We start from the raw sequence: 22,309 nt of genomic DNA, 5'->3' as shown, positions 1-22,309 counted from the left end.
ACTCAGTTACTTGACAGTTGCACTCTTTTCCTTGGGTAAACCGATTTTTGAAAAAAATCTCCAAAATAAATCTGTTGTCTTAGAATTTTTATAGTTTCTCATGATGTGGGAATAATGCAAAGCTAATGTTCTGCCCTTTGCTTTCTAGGTGATTTAACCAACAGAAGTGCTTTTCTAGGGGTGGGACAAAGTGGGACTAGGAAGAACAAGGCAGGACTTGGGGGCCCAGAAAGATGATTAATGACATTATACCAGCCTCTGTGAACTAGAGCACTGGAGGGTGGAGTTATTGCTCTGTGTGGTATTGTGTGAAAGTTACTCAGAATGAGTGAGCTTGACTTTAAAATATGAAGGTACTCTCAGCCAGGCTTCCCTACTGGACTATTATTGGCCTAGAAGGTCAGTCAGCAAGTTGTTAAATTGAGCTGTGAGGTATTGGTTAGATAAAAACTAACTGGAGGCTTGTTTTCACTTTTATTGACATATTTTCCTGAAGATGAATGCCCCTTTAATATAAATTGTAAGTACTGTGACTAAATGTTCTGATTTCATAAAGTACAATTTTCAGCTAGAGAAATGCAGAGAGCTGTGTGTTTGGTTGTTAAGAAGCCCAATATTTCTGTTGTGTTAGCAGATCAGAGGACTTAGGAAAAAACTGCCGTCCCTTTGTTTTCTTTCTCTTGAAATATTCATTGAAAACATTTAAAGCCTTGCTTTATTCAGTCATCACAGACTTTACAGATTTCAGTTTGTATAAGGAAGGGTGGTGATTTCCATGAGGGCATGGTTAACTTAGCAGATGCAATTTTACATCTTGTTTTCCTTTTTTTGTTAAATCCTTATGCATATTGTGAATTAGAGTTTATTTTTAGCTTTTAATGAGTTCTTTTCTCATCATTGTACTTTTTGTTGGAGCTCTGTTTTCTACATAATGCATTGATTTTGATGGGGGAGTGTTTATGGCTCACAGTCCCTGTAATTCACCCCCAACTTGCCCTCCAGTTTAACTAAACTTCCACAGTTTTCTGTTTGAGGTGATAGATCTTGTTACTTATAGAGTAGATGTGCAGATGCCCTGACTCTTCACATCCTGTTGACCTTCAGGCTTCATCCTGAGAAAGTCAGATTCTCCCTGTAAAGTACTGTTTAAAGGAGGCATAGCTTCCTGTAAACAGGTAAACCAGAAGCATTCATTGGATTCAAGGAGCCTGAAAGAACAACTCTATTCCCTCACATTTGGATGCTCTAAATTCAGTCTTCAGGAGTCACTGGGTCAGTGACACCAAGGCAGTGTCATCTGAATCCTTCCCAACCTTGATATTGGTCCCCGAGAGCTTTTTTCATGCCACTAAAATAAACTACAGTTTTGTTAGTCCACTTTAAAATGTATCTGGTTATGGTTAAACTGTAGGCTGGTTATGGTGTGTCAAACTAATTGACGCTTCTCATAAAAAATAAACGAGCTCTCCTATATGATTTCTGAAATATTATCTAGTTCTAGAATTCGGTCACTTTCTCATTTGTGAATGTAACGACCAAGTTAGCTCTTCTTAAATATTGCCAGGGGATTCCACATAGCAACCATTATATGATCTTTTCAATCAGAATGATTTGGGATCTAACATTTTAACCTCAAGATGTTAAACCAACTTTGTTTTTAGACCCTTATATTCTTAGTATGTTGGGGCCTTTATTTCAGGGGTGCATCTCTTCATTTGTATTATAATAGGATTAAAATACAGAATTGGCTGGCGGACCGGCTGAGTGGCTCAGTTGGTTAAGAGCACGAGTTCTGAGCAACAAGGTTTCCGGTTCGACTCCCACATGGGATGGTGGACTATGCCCACCTGCAACTAAGAGTGAACACAGCACCTTGAGCTGAACAGCCGTGAGCTGCCACAATTCCCCAATAAAATGTTAAAAAAAAAAACACCCAAAACCCCACAGAATTTGCAATCCTGATTTGTGGCTATTTTATATTTCTTTTTGTAAGTGCTGGAAATCAGAAGCCTTTTCAGAAAGGCATGATAATATTTGATGTATTATATCCCCAAATCCATAGAATGTTAAAAATGGGACCAGATGTGTTATTTAAAAGCACAGTGTAGAACCTTTCGGGGCTTCATTTCTTTGCTGTTATTTAAAATTTTAGTTCGAGTGTTTATGGAAAACAGCATTTGTGGACATAGCTGTCAATGTAAAGAGGGCATCTAATATTTCCTGGCTTCTAGAGCAGGACAACAGACTTTTTAAGAGACTCTTTTTTTTTTTTTTTTTTGAGGAGTGTGATTGCACATGGACCTACGTTGGTTTAGTGTACATAGCTCTTTGGTAGTTTCGGGTAGGTAAAAGTAGGCACCGAAGAGAGGAGTGAGGTTAGCTTCTTCTCAAGACCAAGTTCTGCCACATGTACAGACGTTTAGCAAGCAGGCAAGGTGATTGACACAGCTACTTTGCACGCTAGAGGAGGTCCCAGTTCTCTGTTCTTCTTGAGGTCCTTCGATCATACCTTATATGAAATGTCCACTTGAGGCTGATAGCTTGCCAGGGGCAGGGATCTGTGCCCTCTGTTTGCATCATGCAAAAAGGAATCCTTCTAAACAGAGGTTAGACCCAGGGTCATTTCACATTTAAGGGTTCTGTCCACAAGGGGACAAGGTATAAACCTCCTTGGATTTTTGTGTCCTGTTTATACAAAGGTGGGTAGTGTTTTTTCACTAATGTAGCTTATCTACATACCTTGAATACCTTTAATTTTACCAATGAGACCACATTTCTAACTCTCATTACACTAATAAATAACTAGCTTAAGGAACAAAAACCCATTTTGACATTTCATTATGCTAATTAGCAGAGAATAGGTTGTTGATTTAGATATTGCTAGTAGATAGGCTTGCAGTAGTCACTTCTGGAGTTTGGCCCTTACTCGTATTGGACTAGTTAACTGCTGGACTATATGTGTCATGGTGTGTTAGATGACCACCCCTGGGATTAAAGCTTAAACTACTGGTGTACGGGTAACTTCACACTGACTGATATCAAACTAAAAAAAATTGTGGTAAAATATATGTAACAAAATTTACCATTTTAACCATTTTAAGTGTACATCTAAGTGGCATTAAGTACATCCACAGTGTTGTGTCAACCGTCAACACTATCCATTCCTAGAACTGTTTCATCATCCCAAACAGAAAATTTAAATAATAACACCCCATCCTGTCTCCCCACAGCCTCTGGTAGCCACCATTCTACTCTCGGTCTCTATGAAGTTGCCTATTCTAGGTACCTCATATAAGGAACAAAAATGAAAGCATATAGTATTCATCATGCCACAGCATTTAACATGTACCTTAGAGCAATTATTTCAGGAGATCCTAGGTTTTCCTTTTATTTCTCCCTTCTTCTCCAGCACCTCCCCCGCACAAACAAAAACAAAAACAACAAAACACCACACCGCAAAAGCAACTAACCAGCCAACCAAACGGAACCCCACAGGGCAGAACCATTCGTTGTTTAGATCACAGAAATGATTTTGTAGTAACGGAAGCCTTAAGCTTCTTCCTGAAGCAACTCTGGGACACAGATGCTCATGTGAGCTGAATTTACAGGCAGGTGGTCTGTGGCCTGTCTCTGCCTTTGCATTATTTCAGATTCTGTGTTACTGAGTAGAGCAATCATCGTTTTAAATGTTAGGTCTCATATCTTGGCCTCCCGCCTTCTCTGTTGGCATCAGCTACATGCCTGCTGGCTGTAGCAACATCATTTCACACTTAGTGGCTGTATTTATTTTCAAATGTTGGCTATTGACAACTGGAGAGCAATTCCACGAGTTGAAACTTAGCAGAAAGCCTCCCCCAGGTTGTTCAAGTTTAAAATAATAAAGATAATACTTCTTGTGGTTTAAGGTCTTAATTCAAGCGTCCTATAGATTTTCCTTCTCTCCACTACCTACTTCGGCACCTACCTCCGTGGGGAGCTTTATTCAGACAAAGAAGCTCTTGTCTCTGCCTCTGGAGCTGCAAGGTCTTGTCTGGGAATAGTGGGGAAGTGACTCAAGCTTAACCAGCCATCTGGCAGAGTGTCTAAGAATCGTGGGCATGCTAGAGAATGTTAGCCGGTGCTGGGTACTTGATTTCAAGGTGGTGGCGATATTTTGAATATACTGGTAATGGAACTTAATGGTGGCACCTTGTTGTTAAGGTGAAATACATGTGGAGGGAACTGGGCAGACATTGGAGAAGGATGCATGTGTTCTAAATGGGCGACTTTGTTTTTGAGCTAAGATTTAGAAGCAGTGCTTCATATATGCAGGGATGGTCTGGGCCACCAATGATTTGTTGATTATTCCGTTGGATGGTCCATCTTTGATGCAGTCTTTTATTTGAACAGAAATTTGAACAGAAATTTCTTTTCAGTTTGTGTGGAGAAATTTGTAAGGCCATTCAGGGATCCAAGAGGAAAATTGCCTCACTCTTTTATTAGTTCCATTCCGTTTTGGGGAATTAAACCTTTCCTAATATATTGCTGGTATGTGTGTGGATAATTCCAAAAGCCCCTGGGGCAGGTCCTCTCTGTTCTGCCTTATTATAGGCAGGGGGCTAATATGGGACCCACGTAAAATCAATGAGGTATTTTCTCCCAGGACCTGGACTCTTAAGGAAGTGATGGAGAAATGAGATGGTGATGGTGACCCATCTCATCAGATTCTGCCTGTTCTGGCTCTGAGGTGGTAGTGGTTCCTCCTACTTCTTTGCTCACTGGAGCCTGGTTCCCATTCCCTATTGATTCTGGAAACCTCTGTGCCTCTTCCAGTAGATTCCCTGCAGCTAGTTTGCTAGAGTCAGTTTGTATTACTTATAATTTAGAATTCCTAGAATTCCAGTGAAACAATTTTTGTATAATTCCCATTTCTCTCTCTTTATGTCAGAGTTAACTTTTCAGCACATCCAAAAGTAAGCTTGTTGATCTTTTGTTGGTATTACTTTGACCCATAAGAGAGTAACTTTTGTAATTACTTAGAAGTCTGAGCTTTGAACTTGCCACCTTTCCACACAGGCCTGTGAAAGAAGGTGCAGGTTCCCAGCAGCATCTTCTGGATACCTGTGGAAGTCAACACTGGAGTCACCAGCATCTTGCTTAGAACAGGGAGGTTTCCATTAGGAAGTAATTTGAATCAAAATGGGAGATTGAGCCCTTTTGTGGTTTAGGATCACAAGACATTTCCAGTTATGTGGATACCTTTCACACTTGTATCATCTTAACTTGAACTTTTGGTCCTTTAACGTACCTTGTGTGATCAACTAGATTCTCGAAAGCATCTGTGATGTGGAATAAGTTAAGCTGCAACCTAGAGTCATCAGATCCTCAGATGTAGTACTGTTTAATGGGGACAAAATGTGTTATAATTATTGTTTATTTGTTTGGAACAGCTTTTTTTACTTCTCCTGATGGAGTTGGAAGGCTGTTGTTTGTTTAAGGACTGTCTTTCACTTCTAACAAAACAATTACCCCTTTTGCAGACTATTCTTCGTTGCCAGTAGCCCTGCAAAATTGGCATCATGACCATTTTAATTTCCCAAATGTTCTCTAGGGTCACAGTTTTCTCTTCTTTGAACCTGTCCTATTTTTCATAGTTGTAATGGATGAACTGCCCCAGCACACTGCTTACTTGCCCTGAGACTTTTAGCTTTTAGGAAAACAAGCACTATTGGTGAAGGAGTTTGTCTCTGTTTTGAGAGGTGTGTATGTGTGTATATTCTATAAATAAAGTCACTTGTCTCTGTCTTTCAAATAGTTGACTCATATTTGATTCACGGTGTCAGTGTTGGGGGAAACCAGTGTTATGATATAATTATGCAAAAATCATAGGTGCAATGAAGATATTCCCTCCCGAGTTACGTCTTATGACTTCTCCGCCATTTCATTATGTTGCATGGTCACTACTTTCCTTGAGTTGTGACGGAGAGCAACCTGAAGAATGGCTGAGATGACTAGCAGTAGTGGCATTTTCTGTAAATACTTAGCAGCTCTTTCTGGCTGTTTTATCTCTAGCTTTTAATCTTCAGAGGTCAGTAATGCTGGGTGACTCCTGTTGCTGATAGCAGCTGATGAGAGCCATACACCTTGTAGAAAAACAGGCTCGCCTGTGAATGACCTACATTTATTCCCTCTGCCTGCTTAGTCATCACTTAGTTAAAACCCTTTGGTGTCTAGCATTGTGGGTAGAGGCATTGAATTTCCCTGTCTCCTGGAGTCAGTGGTGTACATAATTTTTTTTGGACTAAAGTTCTCTTTGAAAAGATCAAATTCTGATTTTATCTTCATTTATAGTATTTTTATTTCTCACTAGCCACCAATGCAGAATCATAGCTGTAATGATAAAACTATCCAGTCAATTTTATGTTCTTACCTTGCAACCTGTTAAGACATTTATGTAAGATTAAAGGATTAGAATGGGATATCTGTTCAAGTAGCTTTAAGTAAAAACATGGTGTGGAGCTGGGGAGAGGGATGGGCTGGCCAGGATACCACCAGGATTTAGGAAATGATAAAGCAGATCTTTGAACATCACCTTAATTAGGCTGTAGATTCTGCATTCAGAGAACAGCATTCCTTTGGGGATTGTAAAACTCAAACTTAGCTACTGATCACTTGATCTGAGTTTTCTTAGAAATTCTGCTTCACTTTTTTGATCTTAGATGACAATGATAGAATGAAAATGAAGGAACAAGTTAGCTTTGTAAGGAATAATGGAATCAAGGGTCTTGGGACAGCAGTTGAGATTGGGAAGTAATTGTCTTATGGTTAGATTGAAATTTGACCAAGGACAATCATTGGATAAAATTTGATAACTAATATAGTTATCACTGTGATTAACCTTTAGTTTTTTTGTTGCTAGATTTTCAATCAGATGTCTTGAGAATTGCTAGGAGAGAGAAGAAATTCTGAGTTAATTTTCATGTCTTAAGAGTGGAAGGGCTAAAAATTAAGATGGCCAAGTAACAGAATAGTTAATTGAATTTTTAAATTATATGTTTCACATAATCTTTTGTATTCTGGAGGCTTAAGAAAAATAATTTGCCCTCTCCCTTTCTTCAAAAGAATGCTGTTTACAGCCAATAAATCTTTATCTGAATCTTAATTTCAGAGGTATCTGATTTTACATATACACAAGTAACTGTAGGTAGAAGATAAAGCTTTTTCAACATAGTACAAATTCTACTTCCTTTAACTTACATGTGATTTATTATTTTTTTTTTGTAAGGAAGGAACAGAGGACCAAGAACCCAGATATGGTATAAAAGGCTTTGGGTTAAGGAGATGCATTTCAGTGTATATGTTTTCTTGCTAGGAGATACCTTGCTTGAGGAAAACAAGATTAGTAATCTAGGTATAAATGGAATACCTTCATAATGTTGGTGTTTATTAGGAGAACTTAGAAGCAGCACTGAATTTATAGGTTGTATTTTATTTGGGAATAGGGCTTGACTAGTGAGTGACCTGGCAGCTTAAGATTTTTCAAGATTTTCCCCAAATAAAGCAGATTAGCTTGTAATAGGTAACTATTGAGTCCTCCACTCCTTATAAATAGCAAGGAAGAAATTGTCAGTGACCAAATAGGAAAACTCCTTGATACTAAAGGCTGTTGAGTACTGGAATGAGCTGAAAGACTAGCGTTTAGTGGGATCTTTGTTTGAGTGGTGTACTTGTCATTGAAGGCATACTGTTTTGTGTAGCATTTTACATCATAGCAGGCTCTTTAGCATGATGACTTCTAATGCCCAGGTCTGAGTTTATTTGTGAAACTTACTTGACAAGGTCAAGGGCTATGGTGGAGTGAGAGGCAGGCACATCATTTAACAGATCTTGGTCTCAGGATTAAACATAAGGCTAGTTAGCAGGAGGCCTTCAACACCTAACCCTCTTTTCTTGAGGAGACACGTTAGGGCAAAAAGATGGATTCTTCTGAATGACATACAGTTTGTCACCTGTCTTTGCTCAAATCTTGAAATGTGTTTGCAGAGTTGCCATGTAAGATGTCCCCCATAGCTGAGAGGCTCTGTCTGTAGAAGCTACTTCCCACGTCAGATGGTCCTTAGTACTGTTTAAACCTGGTGCTGTAAAAACACAGCACCTTCCCAAAGAATGGGACTCAGATAATGCGAATAAGCAAGTAATCAAGTAACTTCAGTAATGAAAGTATCATTTTAAGGGTGCTTAAGATGAATTAAAGTTGAGGTGCTCTTATTGAATGGAATTGTTTTTACTTGCACCTTATTATAGATTCCTGGGTACTTGAGAAGGTAAAATGGTAATAAAGATTACTTTTGTGTTCCGGTTTTTCCAGTTTCCTGGGAAAATGTGTCTAGAGTTAGTCAGTGATCAGGTGAACTAAGATGTGGAGTGCCTTATGTGAATATTTTGTGTTGAATATACTCTTCAGTCAGTAAAAGACGAGGCTCCGTGCTTCTCTAGTTGGGCGTGATGCTGACATGGACACAGCCAGACCACTTTTGTATGCTAATGAGTCATTGTCCAGGCAAAACCTTACAAGTGTGTGTTTCTTAATCAGAGTGTTTATGTGAATTTTACACTGGGAGGATTGCAGTAGCTAACCTTGCCAGCTTTTAAACGAGGTGATTTTGGAAGAAAGGTTCCTGTGTAATATGAATGTGGCAGTCATAGGAGCTAGACCACTTTTGTATTTCTCTTTAGAAGCCATCTGTTAATTGGTGGGCAGATTGCCCTGTGATCTCAGAGTGGTTTGCTGTAACATAGCTTGTCCTTTAGCAAAACGAAATGGATATTTATTTCTGTCAGGGTGCCTCTATCACTTCATTTATAGCCATGGTTCCCATCTGACCCCACAGCCTTTAAACTTTTACCATGTACAGCTCGGCTTCCTCTATGGATTGCGTTCCGTTGGGGTTCTTTCCCCTCCATTGCTTTGGAGAGGACTTTCTTGAGGCCCTGGAAGCTGTGTTTGCAATGTTTCAATAGGTTTCCTTTATCGCCAGCATTTATACCCTAACCCTGAACACAATTGGTCTGTTTGGGGATTTCTCCTAAGTATAAAAATCAGTGCTCTTGTGTGCTCGTTTTAAATGGAGGGGGTAGGAAGATAAAACATGTTCCTCATAGCCTCTTGCAAATTTAACTGCCTTTCTTTATTTATTAAATATGAAATAAACACAGTGTCCTGTAGAGAGAAGGAAAATCATGTTGTTTATTCCTAACTCTTAGCGTCGGCTGGAGACAGTGGATGTCCTTTGGAATCTTACTTCCTTTGTCTTGGCTAAAAATATCACTAATTTAATAATGGTTCCTTTTCGAAATAAAAAGAACTAGAGTGGAGAGTGGTGCCAGGTGAAAGCCTTGTAACGTAAATGGAGGATACTTTATCATTGATACAGATAAGATGGTAAAAAGATCCGTGTGTTTTTACTTTATTTGAAAGTATTTTTTTCTGGTGTGATACTCTCTACTGTCTCCTTGAATAACCCAGTTTTCCTCCCTCTCTCACTTTCTTTTTTGACTTGCTGTCAGCATGTTACATGTGAAGGACTTAGGTATGTGGGTACATTGAGAAGTCATGCATAACTGTGATTCTTGCACAAAATGTCAAAATAAAGTTCGTTAACTCTTTGTGCCCACTTAGGGTAGTTATTAATGAACACTTTCTGTCCACGTTCATAGCAGCTTAACCAGGGGAAGAAAAGGGTTCAGGTGCACATGCTTTTGTAGCTGTGTAAAAGAGGTCTTAGGAAATCATAGGCCTTTCCTAGGGCATTTATCTTGGGTTTTGATTTTTTTGGTGGCTGGGGTTATTCATGCCTGTTAGATACACAGTGAATGAATACCGAGAGTCTGTTAGGTTGATAACTCTGTATTAATCTCTGGATATTAATTTAAGCTCTATTATTTCACTTACAAAGTCGAAAAGTTACCATGCCAAGGCAGTGCATATCCTCCTTGGCAATAGCCTTAGATGCCAACCCTGGCCCTTACTCTGGAAGGAAAAAAAAGTACTTGGTCCTAAAGTTCAGATTTTTGGGGGGAAGGGAGCTTGGAATGAGTCAGTCATGCTTATTCTATTGGGTCGTCGGGAAAGTCATGACATATTTTTCTGTTTTTCAATGCAAAAATGCGTCATGACTTTCCCGATGACCCAGTAAGCTAAGAGTACTTGGCAGAGGCTGAGAACAGCATGAGCAAAAGGTTTTGTGTGCCTTGCCATAGAAGATTTGGGTTGGGGTTTGCCAGATGAGAGGTTAGCCATTTGGGATTGGGGCAGTTTGCAGAGACTTGTGATAGATTTTGGGTTTTGTTCCTCTAATTTTTATTTTTGAGAACTCTCGGGGGCCGGAAAGGGATTGGAGTCAGGTCCCCTTTCTGGGCTGGCGTAATTTCTTCCTCAGTGGTCTCTTTGATCCTAGATGGCATCTCCTCTGATTGTTCCAGGCTACTGAAGCTCTCTTCCTGAGGCTTCTCTTGTGTGTTTCATCAGGGCCTCTCCCTGCTTGGGGCATCCTGCAGTCTGACCACTACTAGTCTTCCCATGGGCACCCCTGTTCTCAAAGCAGAAAGTCTGCTCCCTTACCTCTGTACAGACCACTTGTTCAGTGTGCCATTTGTCTCACCATCTCTGTACTTCTCTACAGATGAGCTCTTCTCCATATGCCTATTTCCTTAATTTATCTGTCAGGAAACTCCTAAATTTCTTCTTCTCTGTTTCAACTAATGAAAAACTTCTCTTTTACAGGTTTGCCCTGGGTATGCATGAAACCCCAGTGATTAATCATAGGTGTTCCCTGTTCATTAGGTGCCGGAATCTCCCTTATTTCCTATCATGCTTTACATTTCTGAGCTGAGATCTTAGAGGGCAGAGACCAGGTGGTATTGATCCCACCTGCTTTTCTACAGCGAGGAACCCGTACTATGTGTATGAAAGCGTTTTAGTGCAATCTGCTGATGAGAGAAGTGTCTTGTGTGGGAGAAGATTTTGGCAGCAGCAAACATGGTTGGCTCTATCTATAAGAATTACTTTCTGAGTTTCTGGAAAAAGGAGTATGTAAATCAAGTTCTGTTTTAAATGAATCTTTTTATAATGTGGGTATCTCTAATCTGTCTGCTTTGTAATGTTAGATTTGTCTGGTGGGTTTTAAGTGATTGGTGCACCTGCAGGCTGCCGTTCCTCTTCTTTCATGCAGCATCTTGATGGATTGAGAAAGAATGGTGACGTTCCAGTCAATAGATTACATGACAAATAACCAGAAAAAAAAATACAGGTGTATTTGGAGATGATGAATATCCTGGGCGGAAAGTTGTGAATTTTGCATGCACAGGACTCTTCCCTCAGAATAATTCCCAAACTTGGCCAAACGCTGAGCTTGAAAGGTTACTCGATTGAGTTTGGAAAGGTCAATCCTGGTTTCAAAACCTACCTACCACTTACCAGCTAGCTCTGTGCCTCTGAGAAAGTTAGTCAGCATCACTTGACCCCCATATTTATATCTGTAAAATGGGTACAGATGTATCTACACAGAGCTTTGTTTTGAGAATTAAATAGGATGACTATATGTAATATAAAGCTCATAAGTTGCTTGATAGCAGTTTATAATTAGGCTGTGGTATTGTGTGCTTCCAGAAAGCTATAAGCATCTGGGGGGCAGTGGGAACAGACTTTTCTCATAGATACGAAAGCTTTTCATATTGGAAAGTTTTGGCTGGTGAGCCTTTAACTTTTGGGGCAGTGAATTATCTTTTTTTTTTTTAAACCATTATGTCTTTAAGAAGAAAATTGATCATCTCTAACCGTAACTTTTTCACCCTGTGAACCTGGTGGGATTTGTGTAGTATGATTAGTGTTTCCTATTCCCTGGACAAAACAGGGAGCTTCCCAGAGTGCTTTATAAGACTGACACAGTCTTAAAAAGGGCACCCAGCTAATTACAGTGCTTAGGGCCTTAAAACTTTTTTCTTGCAATATATGAATAAAAAATGAACTCTTACAAAGAGAAGCACATTAAGAAGCCATTCTGCTTTTTGATGGATTGCTTACGGATTTCCATGCGTGCGCGCGCGTGTGTGTGTGTGTGTGTGTGTGTGTGTGTGTGTGTGTGTGTGTGTGATGATTGACACTAGCTGGTAGGTAGTACAAGCAACAGCAGATGCCCTATTTACTACCACGGTTGTTAATTGTTTTCCCTCTATACCACATTTATATTTTTGTGGGATATAGTTCCTTTGCCCTCATCTCAAGTGATATTTACTTGAACCACTTCATTGCCTTTTAAGTAAGCACAAGATAAAGCAAGTAATGCAAGCCCCTTTGTGTGTGTTTTGGAGGGGAATCTGTGTAGAGTTAATTATAATTAACACAGAAATGAGACTATTGCAGCAGACCTGGATCTTTAACTGAAAGTAGATTTTGCCTTAGCTCAGAGTAGTTAATGTCCTCAACTTTTTTTTGAGCTGTAGAGTCTGATTTTGTGGTCAACTGACAGTTTTTGGCTTTTGCTCTCATCACGGGGGCAGCTCCAGTGTTTGAAGGTAAAACCGCTGACTTTTCTTCTATAGCACCTACCAAAATCACTGATGAGAACTGGCTTTTGTCTTAACGGTGGTGTTAAGATGACTCACTCTCTCTCAAGCAAGAGAACCTGCTAAATTCAAGTCCTATCCTAAGATGTGCATAAGTCCTATCCTAAGATGAATTGGTTTATTTTCTCACTTTAGATAAAGGGCATTGTTCCTAACTTCCTAGTGTTGGAGGCAAGACATCTGAGTACCCATGGACAGTGCTTGAGAGTTGAGAGGATTTAATATGCTGTTGCTGTTCTCGATAGCCTAAGACCGAATTGTGTGGGAGTCCTTAACGCTGTCTGAAATTGTGATGTATTAAGAGCCCAGTTTCACCAGCTTCAGCAAGGTCACGCTGTGTTGCCAGCACATTCATAATCACTGGGGCTGGAACTATAGGAAAACATATCTCTACCAGTTACATAATCTGAGGACAGCTATGGTCATTAACATTAGCTCGAAAGGAAAGTACCCTGGTGCTGAGGACATTAAGTGTTCTCTCTAGAATTAGGCTGCTTAGGTAATAGTCACCAAATGATCACTATTTACAACTCTGAGTTCAGCAGAGAAATGACAATTTAAACTCTTCTGTATCTGTGAACTTCTGAAAACCACTTTTAAATATCGGGGTGTTTTAGTGTCGGGCCAGTTTTATTCGACTTGGGTGGAAGATGTCTTGGAGTGAGCCATCTGTTTAGTGTATTATGTGAGCCTCTAGGCTGAGTTCCCCATCCTTGTGGCAATCCCTGGTAATATCCTTTGGGATGCTGGTAAAAATGTTCCAAGCTTTCAGGGAGGCTGGCATGGTCCATAGTCATAGGATCTCTCCAGCCTTCTACCTCATTTGGATCTCCCTCCTGAGAGGGCAGTGAAGAGAACCTGTTTAGTTTGACCTGAGTTAGCTGAAGTTTAAATGGAAGGACCTGCTGCATCTGGCATGCTGCATTGGAGGTGACCCAGGCTATGTCAGGAATTCAAATACGGAGAGAAACGTGACTAGAGAAGATGGCACTCCTCTGTGCATCTACAATTCTCTCAGACCTTTCCCCTGGTGTGTGGCACCCATGTGGTTTTGCCGCATTTCATGTATGAGAGATTGGAAAGTCTGGTGCACGTTGCTTTGGTGCCAGGGTTGCAGTGCACATCCTGCCTGAACAGACACCCATAATGAGTGCCCAGGAACAGAAAGTCCATCTGAAGAAACACAACACATTTGCAGCTTTATTGTATGTTTTGGGGAGGAAAGAAGAAGGGTGTTTAAATGAGGGAAAGGGGTGGGTTTGTCTTTACAAAAAATATTGTCATTTCCCCCCCTTCCCCCTGTTGGAATGAAGACCTACCTTTGTAAATTAAGTTACGTATTTTTGTTTGTTTTTTTATTTTTTTTTATAAGGATGCAGTTTTTTATAGGGGCTGTGTTTGGAGACTGAATCTTTTTAATTTGCTCCCCCCACCCAAGTGTTACATTATTAGACCTCAGGTTGCAAATACTCTTGCTTGTCAGAGGAGTGTAGCGACCTGTTCCTGCTAACTGTGGGATTTAAAAAAGATTCATGCTGCTTTTGTCCTTTTTTATTTCATAAAACATTAATACTGCTCTAAATGAAATAATAGATACACATCAATCAGCATAGTCACCTTTTATTGTCGATTCAACTACCAGGTTTTTACAGAATTCACTCTGCATTTTATTTGACTTGTATCTGAATAGTCTCAGCAGACTTAATTATATTAGAGAGAAAGCACTTTCAACAAAATTATATGCTGACATCCCATAATTCATACTTACGGATTTGTGAAACAGATTTATGTAAATCTATCAAATTACTCTAGATGACATTATTTTTTAAAATTGAGATTTCATTTAAATGGTATTTGTAGAAAATTGTCCTATGAAAAATTTCACATGAACTATTTAAAAAAATATCTCCCATCATCACTCCCTTCTGAAGACAGAATCCTGTAACATTTGAGCATCTTGTCTTCCTTTGTTCTGTAATCCATCTGGTGCAATGTAGGGCCATGGAGAGCATGTTTATAAGGGTGTCTCTCTTCTAAACCATACGCTCTGGAAGGCAGACGGCTGTTTGTTCATTAGCTCGCTCGTTTACTCATTCATTCAATGAACATTTAGTTAATATCTGTGAGAGGGTCTTCTGTCAGGAACTATGCTCAGCTTGCCCTTGCTCAACAGTCTAAGGTGGGAGGAGGGCACCCACATTGACATAACACCTATATAAATGTACTAATTTGATAAAGATGTAATATTAGGGCTGTGGAAAGACAAGAAGGAACATCGATCAGTGTGCATTAGGAGTGGGACAGACTGGGGCAGGAAGTGGTCTGTTTGGCCCGATTGAGACCTGTGTTCCAGACACAGGGAAATGTGTTCATTTGAAGGTGTGTGTGTCGGAGTAGTGGACATAAAGCGAGAAGATGATGATGACCTTGGAAACTGGAGCGCCATCGGATTTGTCTTTTAGAAGGATCACCCAGACACACGGTGCTGGAGGTTGACCGGTTTTGGAGTTAACGGGAGCCTAGGGAAGGGGTGATAGGTTAGGATATTGCAGGAATACTCTAAGAGTACTACATGAGAACCTGTGTTAATGCAGAGGGGTGTGGAGGGGGGCAGATTTAGGGGGTAGACCTGGCAGGAGGTGACGCCTGTGTGGTAGAACTCGCACTGGCATCAGTCCACATACATGCACAGATTCCCTGTTAAACTATGAGCGACTTCTTTCAAACCATGGATCCGTGTTACCTTCAGGATGAGGCTCATGACCCCTCACCTGCACTCTCATCGCTCTGCTTTTTTTTCCCCCCTCCTTAGCCCTTATTTTCCCTCCTCAGCTCTTATTTTCTTCTAATGCACTGTAGAGCTTGTTCTTTTGTCCCTTCTGCCAGGACATAAGTTTTAGGAAGAGGAACGTTTTGTCTCTGCTATATCCTCAGGAACAAGCAAAAAGACTTTCTGTAATTGTTGAACAAATGAAGGCTAAATGTTGGTGAGAAATGTGTAGTATGACTTTTTTTTTTTGTACTACGGAATTTTATTTTCCACAATTCCATATTGAGAGGGGTTTCACTTAATATTGGTTGGATAAAATTAAATGAATGTACCAGGTTAATAATCAAGAATTATGGCGGTATATTGCCTTTACCTTTAAACCTGAAGGGGTAATTTGATATTCTGGTAGTAATTTGAAATAGAAAAGGCTAAATAAAGTGACCTTTCAATTAAATGGGTACAGAAGATTGTGTATTTTTAATTAAAATATGCAATTAAAATTTTAATTAAAATGTGCTATTAAAAGCAATGTAGGTGGCAAGGGAATGGCTGCTGCTTTGAATTACGCAGTTTGGGATAAATTGGAGTTTACTGTGTTTCCCAGCAGCACTTTGTGAGTACCTGGATTCTCTTCCCGTTTGCCCCTTCCTGCCCTGATCCCCGTGTAGCTCTCACTGGGCCTCGGTCCCATTCAGAAGCCCGTGGAGGATTTCAGTTCTGTGCTTTAGATCACTTAACCGTGGTTCTAAGCAGCCTGTTTATAACTGTTTGCTTTATGCCAAGAGCAGTTTAGAAGCGATTTTTAAAAAATCTCTTGTGAAGAAGGGATCCTTTTCTGTGGCAAATACGTTAGAGTAAAAGAAAGAGGATGAAAAAAAAAAGGCATTCACGCACGGTCTACAAAATATAAGTGCTGAAGGGCAGTTATTGACTTGGAATTTTCCGTACCTGCGGGAGGGTCTTAGGCTGTGTGACTGTTGGAGAGCCTGCTCCATGATGAAGTTAGGAATCCCCGCCATAGCTGTAGGGACCAAGGCTTGGACTAATGGTTCCCAAATAATAGCATGCGGCGATAGGTAGTTTGTGGGGACAAGTATTGTTGACTTTATTCTTCATGTTTAGTTACAAGAAGGAATTTTTTGGCTTCTAAAGACTGGATTTGTTTGTCTTGAAGGCTTTTTTTTTTTTAATGAGAGCCTTCACTTTGTCATTTTGTTCATAATTTTCTTTTAATCATGTTGATTTCCATAATGGTTATACTTGAAATTTAAATGTAGAGCTTTATAGTTTTTAAAAGAAGTGATTCTTGGTTTGGGAATTGTCAATATGCACATTCTGAATTCAGAATGATTTGAAAAATAGAGTTGGATGCTATGGATACATGAGGCTTGGTTTGCAAGCCTTCCCTGATGATTTATGACTCTTACTAGCTGATGGATAAGAGAGTGGGGAAAAGTAGATCCAGGCTACACATTTTTCACCTTGTTTGACTTGCCGCTATTTGTTTTTTAAAAATCTGCACTCACTTATAATAACCTGAAATCGGTACTATGTAAGATGCAGTTGACTTTGTCATGGAATGAGTAACAGCATAGAAACTTGTATGTAGTGAAACCGATATTTGCACAAGAAGCACAAGAATTGGAGATAGTGGGTAAGTGCCTGAAGACAACCCCATTGGAAAATGCCTGCTTGCTATTATACGTCAGGCATGTTGAAACTGTTCTGGGTTCAGATATAAACTAGTTTGAACGGAGTGGAGAAGAGCGTAGTATTTCAGAGTCGTTGATTCTAAGTCCTGACTACTTACTACTTCCTGCCTGCTTTTTATGTTTGGAGAAGCTGATTATCCTTGCCCCCCTTCAGATACGTCTCATTTCTACCATGCAGGAGAAGAATACAAGTATCTCACATGATTCATGTGAGACTACATTTAAGCTCAAACGTATAGCTGAAAGGTGAGAATGGGGAGAGTCTTGCCTATCTTGGGATCATCTGTGATATTTTTGTTGATTTTAAGCATCCAATAAATATTTGCTGACCTGACTAGCTCACTTTGCAATGAAAACCTGTGAGGTTCCTAACTCCTTTGTGTTCCAGTGCCAACATTTTGAGGCATCGATGACAGTGGATTTAGGAATGTAGCCTTTGAGCAGAAGATACACCCTTTCATATGATTGTGCTTAGGATAATAGTAGCTTAGGATAATAGTAATAGAAGTGTGGCTGACTCATTATTATAGCTGGCCATGATTGCTTGAGGCGGTCAGGTCAAAGCTCCCCGTTAAATGCATGGGCTATCTGATAGTGATGTTGATAATACCTTCGATTAAGTACATAGTGCCATTATGCGTCTCACGTATTCAGTTAGCAAGCTTTTGAGTGCCCACAGTGTGTTGGGAGTCAGAGCCTGGAGGTCAGCATGGGAGAGTGCTAAGCGCGGACTGGCAGGACAGGCTTTTCACTACCCTGTGACCTAATTCCAGCAGGCACTGCTGTGTTCCAGAGTGCCCTCAACCAGCCAGTACACTGCTTCTCTAAAGTGATGGATAACCTGAAGACGTGTTATGTCTTAAAAATGCATCGGTGATAGGCGGCCTTCCCTCAGCCACTTCACCTGCCCAGACCATCAGCCCTTGGCCCTTCTCCGGGTTCCCAGAAGCCTCATGTGTAGCCCTGGGTTATCGCTCATAATTAAAACTGTGGTTCTCAATGTTGGCTGTATGTTAGAGTCACCAGGATTTAAAACAAACAAACAAAAAATCCTTTGTAACAGGCTAATAAAATAACAATCTTTGGGAATGGATTTTAGGCTTTTTTTTTTTTTTTAAAGCTTTGTAGATGATTTCAGTGTGCAACCAAGGTTGAGTAAGCACTGTGATTAGAAGCTTCTGAAATGCAGGTGTGAGGGAAGTGTCAGTAGCTAAATAGGAGAAATGTGCTCCTAATGCTGGTACAATTGATAATTTGATTTGGTTTGTCACAGAACAGCAGTGTGACAGAACTACACAGTGTTTACCTTGCCTTTCCTTTTCCCCATTATATTTGTAGCATCTTCCTGATTTAATTTTAAATTAATATACTTTTATACTCCTTAACATATAGTAGATATGCGTTATTTTTCCTCACTTTATCTTTTGACCAGAATGACCTACGTCCATCAATAGTGAATGTTCTCATCACTGTTGCAGCAACCTTACTGGGTAGGAATTATTATCCTCATTTCAGAAATAAGGAAGTTAACGACTCAGAGACGTTAAGTAGCTTCTTCAAAGTCACACAGCTGGTAAATGGCACAGCCAGGTTTGGAACTTCTGTGTGTCTTTCTCCAAAGTCCATATCGTTTTCATCATAAACTTTCCTTGAGCAGGTATTTTTATGTTTAGCCAGTTTGAACCCTGCTTGGTAACAATAGTACTGCAGCACGTTTCATAAGAGGGTACTATGCATTTAATAGATATGTGATAAATGTTTGCCAGATTAATAAAAAGCTGAATGCCTAAAAAAAAAAAGAACCGTGAGTAAAACAAAATCTCTGTGATTAGTGAGGAAAAAAAATAATGAACTTGAGTTTTAGCTTTTCCTCATCCCTTTTTTTAGAAAAACAGGAAAAATTACAGTTTGATAAGGGCATTAGTTAGTAATGATTATCCAAAATAATGATATTGGTCTCCAAAATACAATCACGAGTTTTCATGATGATTAGGTATTGTATTTAGTCTTTTCTCTCTTTTTAAAAAAAAATTTCGTATAGTTATAAGGAGCCACATCAGAGTAACCAGAGCAGCTGTCCTAAATACCTGTATTCGTAACCCCTTGGACCTAAGGTGCCCCTCAAAAGAAAAGAAAAAAAAAAAAGACTAAAACCAAAAAACAACTCTCACTTCGCTATGAAGTTGATACAAAAATGGTATTTAATAAAAAGCATTTGGAGCTTTACTGGGAATCTTCTAGGAAACCCTCAGTTAGTTTGGTTTACTTCCAGTAGATTTTTTCATGTCCATTTTTGTCACTTACTCTATAGTGTTTCTCACCCTTTCCAACTGAGAAACTTTCCCTTAGTTGAAAAACTCAGACCTCTAGTATTGGCTTTATTTATGTGTGCATTTCATTAATTCCAACTCCTTGATACTCCTACTTTTTGAGAGATGGGACATCATTGAGCCAGCCAGGGATGAGAGGGCTCATGCTAGGGAAGAGCAACAACCAAAGACTTAATTTGGAAGCGGCTCTTACTCCAAAAATTACCTGTGTCATTCCTTTTGTTTATGCTCTTTTTCTTTCTTTCTCACATGCTTTCATTGGTGGGATCCTTAGTGTAAATCTCTGTGTTCATATTTCCCTGTATTTCTCATCTAGGATGTCAAACCCCTTTTAGAAAATTGGATTCAATTTATTTTGAAGAAATTCCCTAAAATAAATGTTTTACACACACACATATAACACACATACACACACACACACACACACACACTGATGCACACACACGATTCTTCATTTTAGATTGAAGTAATTATACTCGGTACAGGCTGTAAATTTGTCAGGGTGCAGTGTGTGGAACACGGACAGATTCTTGGTGGATGCGTACCACTTTCCCATTTTATAGGTAAGGAAACTGAAGTTGGAAAAGTCGTGTCCGTGGAACCCACTCAGCAGCTTGGCGGAGATTTGCGCCCACGGTTTCCGAAGCTGAAACACTGCCTTGCTGCTGGGGGCTCTGGCTCACGCAGGACCTGTATGTTGGAGCTTTTTTGGGGTGTGTGTTTTTTTTTAAACGGCACAGCTTGCTGAGTTCTAACTGATGTTTAAACTTGCCAATGTAGACAGGAGATGAAAAAGACCACATGTATATTTCCAGAAGAATTAATGTAGACTTTTTACTACTGAGCGAATATGCTGGTGGTAATGACAAGACCATATGCCAGAATGAAAGTGGATCTCTGTCATCAGCGGCGTAGAACTAATGTATGCCTTTTTCCCCTTCCCTTTCATTAGGGCAGAGCTTGGGATATGGCTTTGTGAACTACATTGACCCTAAGGATGCAGAGAAAGCTATCAACACCCTGAATGGATTGAGACTTCAAACCAAAACAATAAAAGTATGTTTAATTTTTTTATATCTACTTATAGCACAGAGATTTTTAATAAAGGTCTACTTGTAGTTCTTTCTTTTATTCATTTTGTGCTCACATGGACACTTCTCTGGGAGGCCTAGCGTAATTTTTTGTTTTGTTACATGATGGGGATAGCTTTATTCAGCAGTACTTTATGTGATCACTGCTCTATTAACTAAGGGACAGCAGCATCTTTTCTTAGATACATACTTTATGAAGCCTACTGAATTAAATCTTTTTTTTTTTTTAAGTGAATTACTCACCATGTAACTTGGGGAAACCTTAGACCAGTTCTTGTAGCACGAGCATTGGCACACTTTGTAAAGGTAGTAAATATATTAGGTTTTGCGGGCTATCCAGTCTCTGTCACAGCTTCTCAACCCTGCCCTTATAGCTTGAAAGCAGCCACAGCCAGCCATGACATGAACTAATAGATGTGGTTGTGATCCTATAAAACTTGATTTATGGACACAAAAACTCGAATTTCATGTAATGTTCATGTGTCACAAAATAGTCTTTTAATTTTGTCCCCATCACTTAAAAATGTAAAAACCATTCTTAGTTCATGGGTCATAAAAAAACAAACAAACTGGTGGCAGGCTGGGTAGGGTCCTTGGGCTGTAGTTGGACTCTGTTCTAGCAGATTCAGCTTACTTTGAGGAGCATGTCACACAGGTGATATTTCCTATTATATGTATTCTTTCTAGGCAAACGGTAAATAATTGTGTGGATAGTTTTCGGCTTTTGTGAATTTTCGAAGTTCTTAGGTAGAGTCTCTGTGGATAAGAAGTTAATCCAATCTGCAGTATAGATTTCTTTTCCTTTAGAAAATAAAAGGGATGTTGCCTCTGGCAAACTCTTAGTACACATGCTATCAATTTTCCCTCTCCTGCCCAGTGCAGACATTGCCAATCAATCACTGCAGTCTTTCTCACTGAGTTTAGATGTGGCTCCCAAATGTTTTTCAAAATAGTGTTCCAGACAACCTCAATCAATTGACTCAAGTTGGAACCTATTTTCCACCCTTGATTTAAGAAGTCAGCTCAGACGATAGTCTGAGTGGTGAGGGGAAGTTCGTCAGGGCTGACGGTGGCATCCATCTCGCTTAGAGACTCATCGAGAAGATTTCTGCTCATTTTTCAGGTATCTGGAAATGCAGTGTCATCTTTGTGCTTAAAAGTTGCTTCTCTCTGAATTGTCAGTTAAGGTAATTCATTAGCCCTGGGTAGTTTTGACATCTCATTTCTTATATTTATTGGCCCATAGGAAAAATGCCTTCCAGCTCTGTCTCATCTAAAGGGAACTGTATATGCGTTGGCCCCAAATACACTTGGATGTTAGATGTCCAAGAATTCTACATATTTCTTGATGAAGAAAGTGCCCTATGAAAAGATTCACCCATCAGTCAGAAAATGAACTGGTTACTATGTTACCAAAGTTTAAGGAAAAAAATTATTTATGATGTAGTCTAAGCTCACAAACACTTAAGTTTGTTTTGACATTGGTTTTTCAGTCTGGACGGCTTTTTTTAATTCTTTATACTTCTTTGCATACTTCTTGTTTATGTCACAGAGATTAATCTTTTAATTAATAACCAAGTACTCTTAAAAAAAAAAGCGTTCAACGTCCAGTTACCTTTAGATTGTTTTGTGTGTTCTCTGTCCTACTGCATATTTTTACGGGCCTCCCCAACTTAGGTTGATTTCCAAGATTGCTGCTAATTTATCTTAATTTTGAGGTCCTGGATTGTGGTTAAGAAGAAGTTGGAATAGATGGTTGGGATGGCTCGTTCTAGGACATACCCTTTTCTCCATTCCAGAAAT

General features: G+C 39.6%; 1 protein-coding gene across 18 annotated transcripts in view; it reads left to right on the top strand.

Moving 5' to 3' along the window:
* Positions 1-22,309, top strand: part of ELAVL2 (ELAV like RNA binding protein 2) — a 160,272-nt gene that overhangs the window by 100,101 nt on the left and 37,862 nt on the right. For all 18 annotated transcript variants that reach the window (XM_019660776.1, XM_019660783.1, XM_019660779.1 and 15 more), the window contains one exon: positions 20,368-20,471. In XM_019660776.1, the coding sequence (XP_019516321.1) occupies positions 20,368-20,471 (104 nt within the window). The remainder of the gene's footprint in view (positions 1-20,367; positions 20,472-22,309) is intronic.

The sequence above is a fragment of the Hipposideros armiger genome, unplaced genomic scaffold (assembly GCF_001890085.2).
Source record: "Hipposideros armiger isolate ML-2016 unplaced genomic scaffold, ASM189008v1 scaffold_329, whole genome shotgun sequence".
Taxonomy (NCBI): Eukaryota; Metazoa; Chordata; class Mammalia; order Chiroptera; family Hipposideridae; genus Hipposideros; species Hipposideros armiger.
This window is presented reverse-complemented; position numbering and strand designations above follow the sequence as displayed.